We start from the raw sequence: 17,480 nt of genomic DNA, 5'->3' as shown, positions 1-17,480 counted from the left end.
TCACTTCTTAACAAGGCTTTTATTGTGAAACATGTAAGGAACGTGTTGTGGAAAACTCATTGATTTGCAAGGTTCCCATGTCGCTACTGACATCTTGTGCCGCTTGTATGTTACTTCAAAAAACAGTCGGGCTGAGACACGAACACACAAGCACCCGCAGTCACTGAAACCGGACATTATGGCTTCAGATGAGCAATCCAGAACAACGTGTGTTGAGAACAGCATGAGTATATTCTGTATAACGAAAGTATACGTTACGCCTGGTTGGCACGCACTTAATATGACAGCTACTGGGAGTTCATCTACTCTGGTCTTTATATATGAAGTCTGTGCCGTTTCCTCAGAATGTACAGACAATAGAGGCAAACATCTGCCAGATGTGTGACATTATTACAGAAACTCATTTCAGATGAGTGCGGCGTAAACAGGGAAACCTTACTCATAAACTGTGTCAGTACAGGATTTAATTAGTTTTACTGATCAGACACTCATCAGCTGTCACTAAACAAAGGATAGTTGTAAGATTTTTTTTAGTATGTTTGTATTTAAAGTGCAGCTTTGTTGCTTGTGTACAGCAGCCTTCACTGTACAGAAATGACCAGCAGCTCGTCTCTGCAGTTCTTGATGTTGATACTTCTATCCTGATCCGTGTTCAATGTGCCAAGGTGCGTTTCAACATGGCCACCCACCAGGAGACCAAAGAGGAACGAGCGACCTACGTGGAAATCCTCCCCGACTCCTTTGAAGAGTCCATCGAACAACGCCGACACGTAAGACTTTTAAACGACCGTCTCCTCACGTTACCGGGCGGTCGGTAAGCACCAGCACGGCGCAGGATGTGAATCTGAAAACCAGCCAAACCCCGTCGTGTATTTTAACTGTGAGTTTGTGGTTTTCTAACCAGGGAATTGTGATCGAGTTCTCGGACGACTCGGGGCTCATCAAGTGCGCTCAGAACCCTCAGCTGTACTTCCACATGTCAGAGGTGATTGAGAAGAAGAAACTGGAGCTGAATGAGAAGGTCGAGTTCAGCGTCGTCCCAGTGAGTCCTCCTCATCCGTTTTATCCTCTTTGTCCCTTTTAATTGGACTTCTGATGGGGGGGGGACTTTTACAGGAGGTCTAGGATTAAAAAGAGATGTTGCAGAAAGTCAGATTACATCATATTCATAAGCAGAACTACCCAGAGCTTGTGGCCACAGGTGAGTCAGAACCAACCTCTAATTTGAGGATTTTGTTGTACTCCACCGTTTTCATCTCAACATTCATAGTTCTGCATGAAGTTTCTCATATTTAGCCAAAGGAAATAAAATCCACGGCGTCACCCTCGGGTTTCTGAAGAGTCACTGTGGAGCTCAGGGACAGTGACGGCAGCCGTCTCCATCTGACTCCACCAAACTCCCGGCAAATCCAAAAATGGGCAAAGAGGTGCAGCGTTGGTGGAGCCGAGGCCACCGAGTGAAGCCTGGTCGCTGAAACCTAGTAGCTAGCTGTCACTCAGAGCAGCCTTGCTCATAATTCAGCGTAAATTTACGCCTCGATTTAATTTGAATTAGTGAGTTATCTATAAATTCACCTCAGCACAGTTGTCATGAACAAGGAAATTGGCTACAGAGACCAAAACTGTTTTGTGTAGCAGGCTGTAAACATGGTTATTTCTCTTGTCGAGTTGGACATTTTAATATTGGGGTCAGGAGCCGGGCGCAGAAGCTGGCAAGTTTTTTGCACCTCCATGTTGGCTTCATTTTTCAGCCCTGGAGGGTGCTTCTTGGGGAAGAGGCGTCTTTTAGCTGAGAGAAGTCTGTGTGAAAGTCTTGCTAATGTGTAAAGTGATGTTATCCAAGTTCAGGGCTTTGAGAAGAACATGGTTCAACATAGTGTTTTACTTCCTAACTTCAGTCTTTAAAAGTGTTGCAGTTAGTTTGAGTATTTGTTCTCATGAAGAAATAAAACAGTTTTTTCTGATGTCTGAAATTTAATTTCTACCAGCCGCTCATATATTTTAGCAGCCACCATTTTTCACTCGTACTTTTGTGTGTAACTAACTTTGGTGTCATGTTTGTCTTGAAAACAAAGCAGCTCATACATGTTTTGTCCCGGTGCTCCCGGTGGACAGTCCGACTATGCGCCTGCAGATTGAGTTTCCAGAACGATTTAATCTTTTGTTTAACACCCCCTTTGTTTAGCCTCCGCTGTGGCTGGTAGGTTGATCAAATTCACCCAACACTTCACGAATTCAGCCACATTGAGCTGGTGGGGGGGCTACTTTCACCCCTTAACGTCTCTTATTTTCCATTCTGATACCCAATTAGGAAAAAGTTGTTTTTTGAAAGTGACCAGTCAACAGTTCTGAACAGCAGCAAACAAGTTCTCCATTTGGATATTTAGTGAGTTCTCCAATGTCAGGTTAAGTTTTCCAGAGAACGTAGGACGTCACAGTCTCAACGCTAAAATAGTTCTTATGGGAACCGAGTGTCCTGTTAGAATAATGTATTTTATCTGCAACATTTCAGACTTGAAACATGTTTATCATATTTCCTCCAAGCATGAAACTGCGGAGGGGGGGAACCAGGCCATCAGAATAAAGCGTTTCACCGAGAGCGTTTTCCTCCCCGTTCGGAAGTTGGCCGGCGTGGGGGCAAACAAAGGAAAGGTAAGGAGAAGTGGATTCGTATTTATACCGTTGCGATGCGGGACGAAATGAAGAGCTGGCTGTTTTTGCTGTTTATTCATTTTTCCGGTCTGTCGGGACTCAACAGATGTGTAAAATTACAGGATTCACATTCGGCAAAGACGGAGCTGAATGAACTTTGTCCTGCTGCTTTTAACAGTATAAAAACCACAGAATGTTTCTTTTGCATTTTGCTGTTTACAGTACCGGTCAAAAGTTTGGTTCAGTCATTTTTTTGAATTCTGATTATTTTCTGCACGGTGCTACTTTGATGTCTTCGCCATTAATCAACAAAGTATAAAATGATAAAAATAGAGAAACCCTACAGTGCTGTATGTCCACATATTTGTACTATATTTGTGCCTGTAATACAGGAAGATTTTCAGGTCTATTGCAAAGCTGTGTATTGCTTTTGTAGTGTTCCTATGAAGTACTTTATCAGTTTCTGTCACTCGTTCTGTGCGCGGTGAACTAATGATAAAGCGTGTTTGTTAGAAGATGTCGACTGAGATGATTACTTTTCCCTTTCTAATATGTGTTTGTCTCATTTGGTAGATGACCATCAAGCTGACGAAAGCTTCAGAAGACACTGAGTGAGTTATGAATCTATTTATTTATGCTTCGTTTGCACACAATCAAGTGTGCAGAAAATAACGGCATGTAAAGATCGGGATGGTCTGGTGGTACAGACACGCAGAATCCGGTGAGGATGCATCTGAACGCAGCGGACCAGTGACGGGTCTGGTGGGTGACGTCCTGCGGGTTGGGTGGCGTTTGGTTTTAGCTCATCCGTTTTCAACATGTTGGCCAGGTCACAAACCTTCTTATGTTACAGCTAAACGGTACACTAAAATACGTTTGTGGAAACATTTTAGGTGAGAAATAGGCGACTCAGTAGTCTTGACTCTTGATTATATATTTTATATATATTTTATCAGCACTGGCTGGTTTGAGTTTTTGATCTGATTTTCCTGAGCCTGGTGTGCCGCAGTGGACGGACTCGTTTGCTTCGAGTCGTGCAAAATTCTGGGACGCTTCTGAAAGGGAGACGGGACGCGCCCGGTGAAATTTCGGGGTTAATTCACAGAATGGGTAGAGGAGCGAGAGAGAGGACGTCAGACATCAGAGAAGCAGCGAGGAAAAACACGCAGCACGTAGAGCCGCAATATTTTCACATCTAACTCGGGAATTGCTTTCACCAGACATTATGATTTAAATATGTGGGACCTCGACAGATTTTCCCGGGAACAAAAACTACAAGTAGTTTATTATTAATTACTGGACGACAACGGAAACCGTGGTTTTGTGACTCCTGTCCATCATGCAGTGCAGCAGCTGCGGCGGTGCAGTCAAATATTCATTTTCACAATTGAATGTCAAGATTTTTGTTACAGTTTGATTATGTATTTGAATTTGGAATATTTGTTGACAGGCCTGTAGATCACTAGATAACATGTAACCTGTTGGCTCTGAGCAAATGACCTACTTCACATTGATGCTATACAACATAACTGTTGTTACATAACTCAAATAAGCTAAACGTGTCTGTGACATGACTTACTTCTGACGTTTCAGGAAAGATAAACCAGAGACAGACAAGCTGAAGGCGGTGGTGAAAAATCTCAGAAAGCCGGACAACGAGACCAGTATCAGCAGAAGGGATTACAGTGCCACTCGGCGTAGATATGGGCGCAGCAGAAGTAGGAGCAGGAGTCGAAGTAGGAGTCGGGCCAGGAGTACGAGTAGAAGTAGAAGCAGGAGTCCACCCAGAGACCAGTTTGGACGTGTCATCAAAAGGAGACGCAGCACCAGCGTCGAGCGTGACCGTAAAAGCAGCAGGTACAGGCGAAGCCGAAGCAGAGAGAGGTCAAGCAAGCGCCCCAGTGGCTCCGCTAAGAGTCGCAGCAGGAGTCGCAGCCGAAGCAAGAGCTCCGGCAGGAGCCGTAGCAGAAGCAGGGAGAGAAGCAAGGACAGGGCAGGCAAGAAGAGGAGCAAAATCAGCAGAGAGCACGAAGAAAGTTACAAGAGAAGGAGGAGGGAGTTGAGCCCTCCTCACAGACGTGTCGGAGTCGTGGACGACGAGCTGGCAAGGAAGAAGCGGGAGCTGGAGGAGCTGAACGAGATGATTGCTTACAAAAAGACGCTGGTGGACATAGACCCTGGACAGAGGACCTGCATAGACTACGACCATGGCAGGATCGCCGTCCCACTGCCTGAGTACAAACCGGTCCGGTCCATCTTGAAGAAACGACCGGAGGGACCCGAGTACCGCCATCGTCCTCCTCAACCCTATGACGATTGTTATTATGAGCGGCCATACAGTCCTTACCAAGATCGGCGGTACGCCGACCACTACGGTGATCCATATGCTCTCCGTCCTTATGGTGATGGCCCTTATGGTGACCGTCACTACGGTGATGGCACTTATGAAACCCGTGTCTATGGTGGCCCTCCATCTGCCAGCCAACGTTACACTGATCGCTACGATGTTTATGATGAACCTTACGAGGATCGCTACTATGATCCAGCATATGCGGACCGACCATACGATGATCCGTATCGCCCTGTCGAACGGATCGCGTCTCCAGAACCCCACGGTTCCTCACCTTCTTCTCATACCGGGCAAGTTTCTGGTGCCTCCACCCAGCCTCCCATGAGGCAGGCTGTTGCCACTTCATCTTCACAACCCACTTTCAGACCTCCTTCTCCAACAGAACCGCCTCCAAGAAGCCCATCTCCCAAACTGATGAACACAACACCACGGCAATCACCTGCAGCTGAGAAACCACCCCTAGATCGCTTCCTTGACATGCTTAATAAAAAGGTGGACACAGAAAAGAAATCGGAACCGATTTATGTGAATGATGATCTTCTGCCTCATGAGCGGGCACTTCAAGATGGCAAGGGTTTCTCTCGGATTGTGGGATTGGCTCATGAGCCAACCAGCAGCAGTCTAGCACCAGAATTGGAAAAGAACCAGCGAAGCCCTAAACGGTCGTCAGCAGAGAGAACAAGCGAGGAACCAAACAGCCAGACAGAACCCTACGGTAAGATCCAGAGTCTACTCCGTACGATTGGCCTGAAGCTGAGTACAGGGGATGTGTCCAAACTGGCGAGCAGAGCCCAAGAGAAACTCTATAGGCCAAAGACCTCATCTGCAGAAAGAGAGACTTTGTCATCCCCACGTGAAGAACCGAAAACGAGTAGAACCGGTTCCATTGAATCGGATCACATCCATCCCCCTTCCCCTGCCAGGTCCTCCAGTTTGGAGCCACTCAGTAGACACAAAGCTGTCTCTGAGTATGATGGATTTCTGGACCAGCAAGAGTTGGAGGTGCTAAAGAAGGCGCAACAACTGCAGAGTGTTGCCAAGACAATGGGCAGCACACCCACCACCAGTCTGCCTGTGAAACCTCCTTCTGGTCCTCTGCCTGCTCCCTACCAACATGTGCCCCAAGCGATCAACTGGCCCCTTGGAGTCACTACCCAGATTCCCCCAGCCCAGAGCTCCACAACCCCCTGCAGGGGCACTCCATCTCCTCCTGCTGATGGTCAGTCACCCCAGAGATTTGGACCTACTGCAGGACCTCCCCCTGGACTTCCTCCACGGCATCCTGGACAGCCCCCTCCAGGGCCTCCTCCTGGACCTCCACCCCGGCGCCCCCCTGGCCAACCTCCTTTCACCCCACCCTCTGGTCATGCAGTCTTTCCTATAATTGGTCAGCTTCCTGCAGCTCCGCCCCTTAATTCCCACAGTCCTTTGCAGACTTTCACCACTGCCACAGTTACATCAACACCGGAAACATCAAGTCCTCCGAGCTACGAGCAATCAGCCATCTCTACGACAGTGGCCAGATGCCTGAAGGTCATTGAGACGGTGAAATCTCTGACTGTGCAGCCACCAGCCAGACCGGTCAAAACAGTTCAGTTCAGCTTACCCACAGTGTTTCCATCAGTCTCCAGTCCTCAGACCTCGGCAGAGACAGAGGATGACATAAAGACCAAACAAAAGGAGAAGGTATTTATTTTCTTACCTGCATGTATTCCCAGGTGATCTAGACAGAACACTAGCACAGTTAATAAGGTAGAAACTTTAGACACTGGCTAAGGTTAAAGCCTTGACCAGGTATTGTGTTGTGTCTTGTTTATTTTGCAGCTGGATTTGTATAATCAGAGGATTTTGGAAAAGAGGGAGCAGCAGTACAAGGAGATGCAAGCCCACAAGAAAGGCGAGAGGAACAGGGATGGTACACTGATCTCTCCAGGTATCAGAGCTTGATGAATTGCATATACGTTAAACTAACTAGCAGTCTTTAAATTCCAGGGATTTGTGAGTTAAGCATTCAGTAAGGTTAAGTTCTTGGCGTGCTAGTTCTTCACATACATAAACCCATTTTCATGTTAACCTTCTACAGTTGCATGCCATTTTTCTTACTTTTGTTATGAATGAAGATAAATTCTTTGTTTTCTTTGAGTAGACAGGTGCTTAAAATGTTTATGAAAGGTTGAAAAAGTTTCTTTCCCTCAGACAGTTAGCCAAGCTTTGGCGAAACCCAGTGATACAGGATTAGCCACATCTCCGAAGATGTGGTCGAAACGTTCAGAAGATCACCTGATGGAAGAATCAGAATTGAATTATACGCATGATTAGCAAGGCCTGATTAGCCCGCTCAGTCGTCGTACCTCCACCACAATGCTTCACAAGCTGCGTTTCCATTACAGTTGTTCGCAAAATAAAAGCGATATTTTCGTACGAAGTTCTCGGACGTCCCGTGAGATGTGTGTGTGCGCTGTGCGTTGGTAAAACTTAACACAAAGCCTTAATTAAAAAGCACATTCATGCTCCTGGCCTTGTAGGATTGCGCATACTCGAATGCACAAATGCTGCAGACGAAATAAAGAAATGATCTGTTAACTTAGAGTGATCACTGATTTTAATGGCCTATTATTGATCACTTTGTTATTACGCGAGGCTCGCTCTGACAGCGTCAGCTCGCTCTGACAGCGTCAGCTCGCGCCGGCGGAGCAGCAGCAGAATACAGGACTGTGAATTACTGAAATGTCCTTTGAACATATTTTCTATCAGCAATTATGTGTAAATATTAAAGTTAATGGCGTGCACGCGTGTCTCCCACATAGCTGAGGCGCACACACTCATCACAAGTTCATCTCACGATTAATGAAAACAGAATGATGAGATTTAACAAAGTGACGCAGGACGAGATCACAGCTGTCGGATTGTCTTTAACAGATCAGCCAGCGTGACAGCTGGAACAGCTGTAGTGTTTTTGTCTGCTACTTATTGAGATCCAGAAAACATACAAACACTACAAAACTGACAAGACCTTATATCTGATTGCACGCGGCCGGCCCGAAACGGGGAGTCTGCTGACCTCGGAGACGTGTAAATGCGAAAAAAGTGTTTCCATTACACTTTTGCGATACACCTAAATATCGACACGTCTGAAAAACCACCACATGAGAGCGTAAAAATGTTTTTGCGATATTTGAGAGAATTTTCGAAATTTAGGTGTTTCCATTACCGGTTTTTATTGCGATATTTAGGATTTGCGCATTTCTAGGGGCAATGGAAACGCAGCTGTAGATGCCTTGAGCGTCATTTTGGTGCATGTTTTTTCACTTTGTGATAAATTGCCGATCACAGCAAGGCTTGTCCTGAAAAAGGCTTTGCTGGCGTACATTTTTCGAGCCACCCTTGTCATCTCCCCGTAGCACCAACATGTGGTTGCATTATGAAGGAGCTGCAGCACATAGATAGTGCAGAACCTTGACATGGAGCCTTAAACCGTCTTTAAGGTTACCAACACGTCTTAAGTGAATTGCAGCGCCACAAAAGTCAGTCGCTCTTCTGCCGCACACGTTAGTCGGGCCAAGTGGTTGGTCCCAGCGATCAAGACGAGGAGCCAACTGCAAACTGAACTCCACAAAGTAACATCTTTTTCCTTTTCATATGGTGACTCTAATGGTACCTAGCTTGAGATAAATCTACTTGAGTCCAGAGAGCAATGTTTAGTCAAGTGAGATTATGAGATCGACTTGTATTTCGTGTTGGTATTGTTCCGAGACAACGTCTGGGTTTCAGCACTGATAGCAACACTGTGTATTGATACTTGATTAAAGTAAACAAAACTATAAAACGACAAAGCATTTGATACCAACTTGGGTACCTGACAGTTTTCAGTGGTTGATTTGGCAGATACATTTTGGTCAGTGCCAGTAATTATTTAGGTGTGATACCCAGCTAGTAGACAGCTAGACATTATTTACTGTGATACTTTTCAACCAAGATAGTTTTGCCTTGGTTCAATATACCGTTTTTAGCTTAGATACGGTTACACTCAGTGATCACTCAATGGGTACATCTTCCCACTTTTACAGACATCTTCCTTTACCAAACGGTGGGTCTTGTATTTGAAGGACTGCAGTGAGGTAGCTGGTCCCAAGCAAGAACCAAAATACCTTCAGTCCTCCGTCATGAGAGGGGTTGAAGAGGATTGTTAAGATACGATCAATCTCAGAACATCAGCAATGTAAAGAACCTCGACGAGGATGTGCTCAGCAGTCGTCGACGGTTCTGGCTTTGAGTTGCCTTGAGGAACAAAAAGATGAATCCACAGTAGTGTGTGGTCATTAAAACTAACCAGACGGTTAGAAAATACCTCTAATCTAGTAGATTTACTTTCCTTCAGTGTGCTGGCAGAAATGATTTTTTTTTTTTTTTTAAAGTGAGCTTGCGAAGCTGCTTCTGCTTGTCAAAGTTGTGTTGTGTTGTCCCCTTTGATTGTGTCGTGATCATTGACTTCATGACAATATTTCTATCTATAATGTTTTATTGACTATCTGTCACTACGAAATGATTACGTCCTCATTCAAAGGGGGCATGGCATCCTTTATAGGAGGCATTCAAGGGGACAACAAAGTGCTTTCAACTCTTCAGCGAAGGTCCAGCGGATACGTGCAGCACGACTAGAGAGAAAGATGCAAAATGACCCTCTGAATCATTACTCTCTGTCAAAACAAAAATGTAGCATAGTAGCTAACACTAAGAAGTTGTACTTAAACAGTGACCACTGAGTGTAAATAGAGCACAGCTAGCTTAAAATTCTATTGCTAAGATTAGATTCAAACTGGTGTTTGTCGACAGTGACACCCGTAAAAGAGACCAAGAGAGATCAAACCTGCTATGTGAAGCTGTTAAAATATACCCAGAAGACAGAGATAAAGGACACCTCCAGTCACACCTCAGTCTGTACAACTGTTTGTTATAGGTAGCACTGGGTATGTAGTACTTTGGTAGTTCTTCTCATTGCTGCTTTGGTTGTTCAGCAGCTCTCGTGTCAACGAGTTACGTAGCCGATGTTGCTATGCTATGACGCTACAACAAAAATATGAAATGTACTAGAACAATAATTAAGACTTTGTGTACATCCTTTTTTGTGCAGCCTGAGGCTGATTGCATGAGGAACACATCTGGCCCAGGACACAGTAGGCCTTTAAGGTTAAGATGGCTTTTACAGACATGGCTTAAACAGTCTAGGACACAGTGTAGTCAGAATTGTGTAGATGTAAACATCTAGGGTTGCATTGGTAGGCGGGAATCTAAGGGCCATTCCAAGACTAATATAACCATGAAGAACATCCACAGTGTAAATACAGGTTTGTATCCAGAAACTGGAATGTGATCTGTAGAAAAGGGTTAAGCAGTAGGGCTTTGACTTTCATGAATTATGTGTTTACGTGTTCTAAGAATTTGTGTGAAATTACACTTTTATTCCAGTGAAATGACAAAAAAAAATGTCTTTACAGAGAAAAGCAATAGTTTGATATCTCGGGTCCATCTACTAAACAGAAATACAAGCCATGTTTATGAAAGCCTGACCAGTGCTTTACTGAGCCTCTCTACATCAAGGCCTTACTTGTCCTGGCAGAACTGAAGCTCGTAGAACAACTTGCCTTCTGATTTTATCACGAGTTAAGGTGGGTTGTTTATTGTCAGTATTATAAGTCGAATTCTGCAGATGTTTGATTTTTTACTATAAACAGAATAATGCGTTGCACGTCCAACATGACAGACGAAGCATTTTTGGCTGTGTTGAGTCTTTGAGCCAGGTCCTCTTCAGGGTAAGTCAAGTTGTGTTTGTGTCAAACTGAGTTGATTCAGAAAACTATTAATTGTGACCATGCCCCGTAAAGCCCTGCTACAGTAATGTATTTAAAACAAAGTTAGAAGTTTACATTTTAAGTTATTTATTTGGATGATTTTGTCAGCTAGGTAAGACCGTGTTTTAACAATAGAGCGAGTTAGACAGAATTACTGCCATGGCAGGTTGTTCTACGTTGTGTCTGCTTCAGAGTTGTGATGCCCCCGATGGTCAGAAATTTGATCTGATTATATAATTGTATGACATTTGTAAGCAGTGTTGTTGTCCAATCAACAAACCTCGAGTCTCAGTCCATCACCAAGTTGATTTTTGTAAGTCCAGGTTAGAGTTGTGGGATTGAGCCGGACTCAGACCACAGGAGAGCGGTTGCATCGAGCACAGAAGGAGGAACTCCCTCTGTAATCTCAAACATGGACATACTACAGGATTTTAAAGTAATGGCACATCAGACAATACAGGGTATAGAAATGGTTATCATGCATGGGGTGGGGGGGTCTGACTTGATCTCATGGAGGTGCAGATGTCGACGACATGGAGACTGATGCAGTACAACTACTTGCTGCAATAACACTTTGCAGTGAGAACACACAAAAGCAGAAGGCTAAACGAGTCTGAATGTTAATATGGTTGGCGAGACACACTCGACACAGGTTGTCTGTTCTTCAGTAATTCATAATGTAATTTCTCCTGCGATTGTCAGAAGGGTGAATCGGGGAGAAATCGGCCCAAAACTCCTGCAGCCTGAGCCCGGCTTAAATGTTGAGTGACCAGGATCGTGACTGAGCCACAGAGGCCGGGGTGGCATGACAAAAGACATTCCCGCATCACTGAATTTCAGACAGGTTTCACATTGTTACGTGGCAGATTTTGCCAGCTGTATCTAGTGAAGTAGCTCATAAATCTGTAAAAGTGTTAGCTCAGGACGCTAACGTCAAGAGTTTTCACCACCATGTCGGGCGTCATCATTGAGATATGTTTAACTTAAACAGTGTCGGACGTGACTCATCGGCAGCCTGCCGTTAACGCAGCAAGTGTTCAAATCTATATCTGCAAACAATAAATACCATCTTGAATTTTAATGTCACGGTCATTAAGAATATGTTCAGTGGCGTTGCCGATCCTTGTGTTCGAGCTAAATTTGTCAAATTTTGACAAAATTGCGTTTATGTCAAAAAGGATTATAGTTACTATAATTATTAGTTATCACATTCTGTTTAATGACTTACACAGCGTCCCAAGTGTTTTGTACCTTCTAAACGTAATAACTGTGAAACGGGACCTTAGAGCTGCATTTCCTCCGCATGGTACAGTTCGGCTCAGCTCTGCTCGCTTTTTGATAGTACCTGCTCCCTGGTACTTTTTTTGGGATCACCTCAGTGGAGGATCCAAGCGAGCTGAGCCTATAGGAAGCGGTGACATGAAAACATTTGATTGGTCAGAGTCCTGCGCATCCTGCACAAACTCTGCATTTGAAAGAGCCGAGCTAGCCTCAGTCGTTAGCATAAAGCATGCATAAATGCTCGTTCTTTGCGAGGACGTTGTTTCCATCCTAACGTGTGTAGATGTCATATAACGCAGTAAATGATGCAAACAGGTTTTGGAGGCAGGACTGTTATCCAGACTTCTGTTTGTGGTTCTTTTCTTTTTTGTTCAGTCTTTGAATCAACGCTGGCCGTTGTGTCTCAGATGGCGTTCGCACACTTTTGCAGCTCCATCACCAAACGACAGCAGGCCGTCTGTCACTCTCCTCACTTACACACGTTTAAATCCACTGTGATCACACGCATCAAGTTTCACCTGTGCCTTTAAACACGCTGCTCAGGTAACTCCTCATCACATGCTGCAGTCCTGTGACCATCACAGGACGGACAGCCAGACTCCCAGTTTAGATCACTTTGGTTCAGACAGCTGGAGATGATGAGGTCCAGTGTGGAGTCGGGGAACAGAAATGGAATACACACCCTCTGCATTCATAGTCATTCTTAGCCTCGTTAGCCTGTTTTAACTTGAAAGATGCAACAGAGTTTCATTCGTACAAAATCAAGTGTAATGTCGGACATCCAGTTATTTTTGAGCTTCAGTTCCATTTCCTTTCTCTAAATGAAGTACTGGACTCTGAATGAATTTCATACGTACTAGAAGTCGGCAGAGTAGAAGAATAATTCTGGAAATAAATCAAGAATTCATTGGCGATCATGTTTTTAAGTCAGAGTATTGCAGTTGGAGCGTGAAATTGTAAATGGGCTGGTGAGGTTGACAGAAATCACATATCTGGGTTCACTTTAGTGACGTGCATTAGTTTTATGAACGGTTTGTTGGTATCTTTGTTGCATGTTATGTTTCTGTTGAGCCAGCGTTGACAAATGGGGTATGTACATAAATTCAGCAGTTAGCAAGGGAAGCAATAGGAATACACAGCTAAAAGTCAAGTTATTCAAATCTTTTCCACCGTTATTTAATTAAAAGGCAGTTTTATCTTAAAGTGACGCAGAAGAGTTTGAAGTGAAAAACAGAACTTGTAAACATCAGTTGTCTTGACATTGAAGGTAGGTCATCATTTTGCTCTCTTCATCGCACCGATCGATAAAGCTGAGAATTTTCTCATTGTTTTAAAAACCAGCATGTAATTGTGGTAAATTACGCATCCAACACTTAAATTCTAAGATACTCCCAAAGATGCAATTATCCCAAACCTTTTCCTGTGATCATTCGATTGTCTTTGGTTTTACTCCTGTAAGTATTTTGTGATCACAGCGACGGAAAGAGTTAAACTGTTCAGTATAGAACTTGATGGATTTTACTGGTGCAGGAATTATTCAGTCAATGAAATGATGGTTGATGTGGTGAGAATGAAAGCTTCAACAAAAAGAAGGTGCTCTTGACTTTAATGAGTGTAAGACAACAGTTAATGCAGGGCAGTGTCAGCAGAATGTGAGTTAAAAGGTAAATGACAAACCCGTTGAGAGATTTTTGAACACAGTTATTTGTAAATATTTGGCATAGAATAAATATAGATATACATATATATATATTTATATATGTGTTTTACATTTTGCACAGAATTACTGGTCAGGATTAGTGTTTGAACCCTGTAGAAACCTGTGACTGCTTTTACAAAGATCAAGTGGTTTTAACCAGTCAGACATCTGTCAGTCTTATTCCATAAGCTCCACAGCCCGCCCACAGCGGACGTGTTGGAGGACCAGTTTTATTTTTGTGTAGCTGTGTCTTTCACATTGATAACAGCACTAGACTGATCCAAGAGCAAAACCAACACTGGCCAAAGTGTACTGACCAGTGCAATAGATCTTTGTGAACCCAGCCAGAAGACTACTGCACAGTCCGAGCTTTAGAGGTCCAGTGCCAGAGATAGATAGGGTTCAACCAGCGAAAGACACGTGGAAGGATTTGTAACTTACAAATGAATTCTGTTCAAATTTGTAGGCAAGCCAATCAGCTGCGAGCCCAAGAACGTTTGGATTTGTGGTCATTCGCTGGTGTATTGGGCAGAGTCACGGGCCACGTCCGCAGAAGTAGGTATGCAGCTGGGTATGGACCCCAGCAAGGTGGCCATCTGGTGGAAGGGCACCCAGGGCATGACTTGGCCCCAGCTCCTGCCCCAGCTCCACCAACTAAAGGTAACCTGGCCCAACCCGGACATCCTCATCATGCACCTCGGCGGCAATGACCTGAGCACCGACAGCCCCACCGACCTACTTGCCTCCGTCAAGAAGGACCTTACCTCTATGAGGAGCATCTTCCCGCAGTGCATCCTCGTGTGGTCCAACATCCTCCCTCGGAGGGCGTGGCGCCACTCGGCCGACAGCCATGAAGTGGATCTGGTCCGAAGCACAGTGAACCGCAGGATCCAAAACATCATCTCAGACCTGGGCGGCACCTCTCTTAGCCACGACAACATCAGATGCGGCGCAAACACGGGTCTGTATCGGGCCGACGGCGTCCATCTGTCCCCCAAAGGCATCGATGTCTTCAATCTGAACCTGCAGGATTTTCTGGAGAAGTGGGAGATGGCCTCAGAGAAAAGCTAAGAGGTGTATCAACTATTTTGTGCTGTTTTTATGTTGTGTTGTTTATTTCTAACGATAGCTAGGCTGCAGCATTGATTCAGAGAACTATGTGGACTTCTTTTGAGCTCCATCTATAACGGATTCAGTCTGGTTTGTAGTTTCAGCTTAACACGTAGGAGCAGCTGTTATACGTGGAAAATATCTCGTCTGTCTTCAAACAATAAATTTGACCTCAACTGATGAGTTGTATCTCAGTCTTTTCATCTTCTTCATGAGCACAATGTTAGAACCTGCATGTCTGGATGTTCTCGTTAAGAACAGATAAACTGGTATAAGGCCACATTTTGTGTGTTGATATTTTCATGTTTGTGGAGATATCTTTATGATACACACGGCATTCTTGATTCTGCAGGTAAATGTCATTTGAATTCAAAGGTTTTATCAATCAGCATTTTTATCTTGATATTGCGATGTATCTGTTCTTTGGTTGAAAACAAAAATAAATGATTCAGTCAAGTCCTTTTACTGCTTTTATTTAGTGCTGGGCGATATGACTGAAAGTGACGAAAGTCCATGTCGTGAAGAAGCGTCATGAAAAACAACAGCATGCTTTTTCTGTGAAATCCCACATCCTCTAAAAATATGAGGGCAGTCATGTTCCGCTGTATGAAATATGTTGTCAAGATCCCTTTTTAAGTGAAGACCAGACTTGGACTGGTTGCACACCTGTCCCACCGGACATTTCACGTTCGTCTTCTTCCGACTTCTCTAAAAGGATATAAAAATATTATTATAGTCAGCGATTGTAATGTATAAGTTTCCAGCTTCTTCGTATGGAAAATAAATTGTAGTAGCAGCACACTGTCGTTGTAAAAGCTCAACAGTTTAAAATAATTATTTAATACAAGATATGTTGATGAAATGATATTTGACTGGAAGGCGAACATTACCGTTCATGAACAAAAACAAGTTCGCTGGTTTTGTCGTCTTTCACCAGTCGTCAGCTGCTGGATAGAAATGATGGCTGAAAAAGCAAACGAGTCCTGGTCTTCAGTGACGGTCTGTGGTTAAAACAGGTGTAACAGCGAGACATGATCCAGGAAAACCAGGTGGAGTAACAGGTTTGCCTTTTATTAGACAGTAGACAGTAAAGAGCCGACAGGAGACGACCCGCAGCAAAGATCCAGCTGGATTCGAACAGTGAACGTTACGATTCAGCGCTGACAGGAGGTAGCGTCGTGGAGCTGATTAATGTTTTATCGCCCAGCACTACATGGAGGCGCTCCGAGCTGTGTCCTACCTGTCGGAGGCGAACAGGTGAGTTTTTGTTTTCTCTGCAGGTTCCGGCCGAGGCGGAGCTCAGGATGCCGAGGACTGAATCTACACAAACATCAGAGAGCTCTGCTCGATCAGCGCCACAGCACGATTACAGGCTGGACATGAGACTCCAAGAAGCACCAGCAGCAAAGAACTTGTGGTGGTTTAAAGGTTTTTTCAATAAATTTCCAACAGAAACACCTTGTTTCAACAATGACATTCAATTAGGCTCCCTAAATACTCACTCATTCATTTCCTGTCAGTCGACTGATCTTTCAGCTGTGTGCTGAAGGGCAGCAGGCACCAGGGATGTAGACGTTAACATGCTCGTACCGGCAGCATCTGAATGTGCATCACAGGATTCTCCACTGTCTCGTTTCCCAGCCTCAGTGTCCTGTTGATAGCGGGGCCTGTTTGGACTGACGCTGGCCGTGATTCAAGCGCCAGTAAAGAAATGCAAATGTACCTTTTTGTTTCCACTGACTGACCGTAAAGATGGGAACGCCTGTATGATGTAATGAAATGTAAAGCTGCGGTTTGTCCAGCTCACTGCTGTTCAGTGAAAACACTCCTGACAGAAGTCCTGAAATGTGCTGTTTTGATTGAGAAGTGACGACATGTGTGACATCATACTTTGGTTTCTGTTTTTCTGGTCACTCGGTGTTTACCTGACAGTGTGCTCTGAAAACGTTCGTACAGCTCTCGAGGTTTTCTACGGTTTGTTGCAGTGCAGTGTACGTAGCTTTCAGTTCCTTTCATTTTACACTTTAAGAAGAAGATCAGTAGAAGTAAAAGATCTGAAGACTAGTTTGACTTGTGGAAAAGTGGAGGCTGTTACAGCAGCAAAAGACCGAGGCAGCTGGAAGAGAGCGAGAGAACTTTTCACACAACGACCGAACTGGACAAGTTGTCAAGACAAAGTACGTCCACGAGGCCTCCACGACTGGACGCTGAGGGTGTCTGTTCTGGAGTCGCACCTTCCACCGTCACCGACAGCAGGAGAGGACCGAAAGACTTTTTTACTGTCTGATGTCCTGAAATCACTGTTTTTATTCAATAAAATAGCTGAAATGAAGCTTTCTCCTTTTGTTCTGTGTCATCTGGTCATTTTCTTTTAATCTGAATCTGAAACAAATATGTTACATTTAATTCAGAGCGTCTGCATTTGAATCTGATTTAACGGGTTCAGACCGGCTCATGTTTTGTGAACGAGTTGTAAAGTTTACTTGGAGATTGTAGTTTTTCAGCTTTAGAGGACATTACACTGCCAAATGTGAAAACA

At 44.3% G+C, this 17,480-nt stretch overlaps 1 protein-coding gene across 4 annotated transcripts in view; it reads left to right on the top strand.

Moving 5' to 3' along the window:
- LOC121613501 overlaps positions 1-17,273 on the top strand; it is a 28,260-nt gene extending 10,987 nt beyond the window's left edge. For 3 of the 4 annotated variants that reach the window (XM_041946895.1, XM_041946896.1, XM_041946894.1), the window contains exons 15-21: positions 666-770; positions 905-1,042; positions 2,545-2,652; positions 3,226-3,263; positions 4,246-6,688; positions 6,827-6,935; positions 14,298-17,273. In XM_041946895.1, the coding sequence (XP_041802829.1) occupies positions 666-770; positions 905-1,042; positions 2,545-2,652; positions 3,226-3,263; positions 4,246-6,688; positions 6,827-6,935; positions 14,298-14,902 (3,546 nt within the window). In that variant the 3' untranslated portion in view covers positions 14,903-17,273. The remainder of the gene's footprint in view (positions 1-665; positions 771-904; positions 1,043-2,544; positions 2,653-3,225; positions 3,264-4,245; positions 6,689-6,826; positions 6,936-14,297) is intronic. The other variant, XM_041946897.1, reaches the window with a different exon arrangement.
- The last annotated feature ends 207 nt before the right edge of the window (positions 17,274-17,480 follow it).

The sequence above is a fragment of the Chelmon rostratus genome, chromosome 11 (assembly GCF_017976325.1).
Source record: "Chelmon rostratus isolate fCheRos1 chromosome 11, fCheRos1.pri, whole genome shotgun sequence".
NCBI classification, from domain to species: domain Eukaryota; kingdom Metazoa; phylum Chordata; class Actinopteri; order Chaetodontiformes; family Chaetodontidae; genus Chelmon; species Chelmon rostratus.
This window is presented reverse-complemented; position numbering and strand designations above follow the sequence as displayed.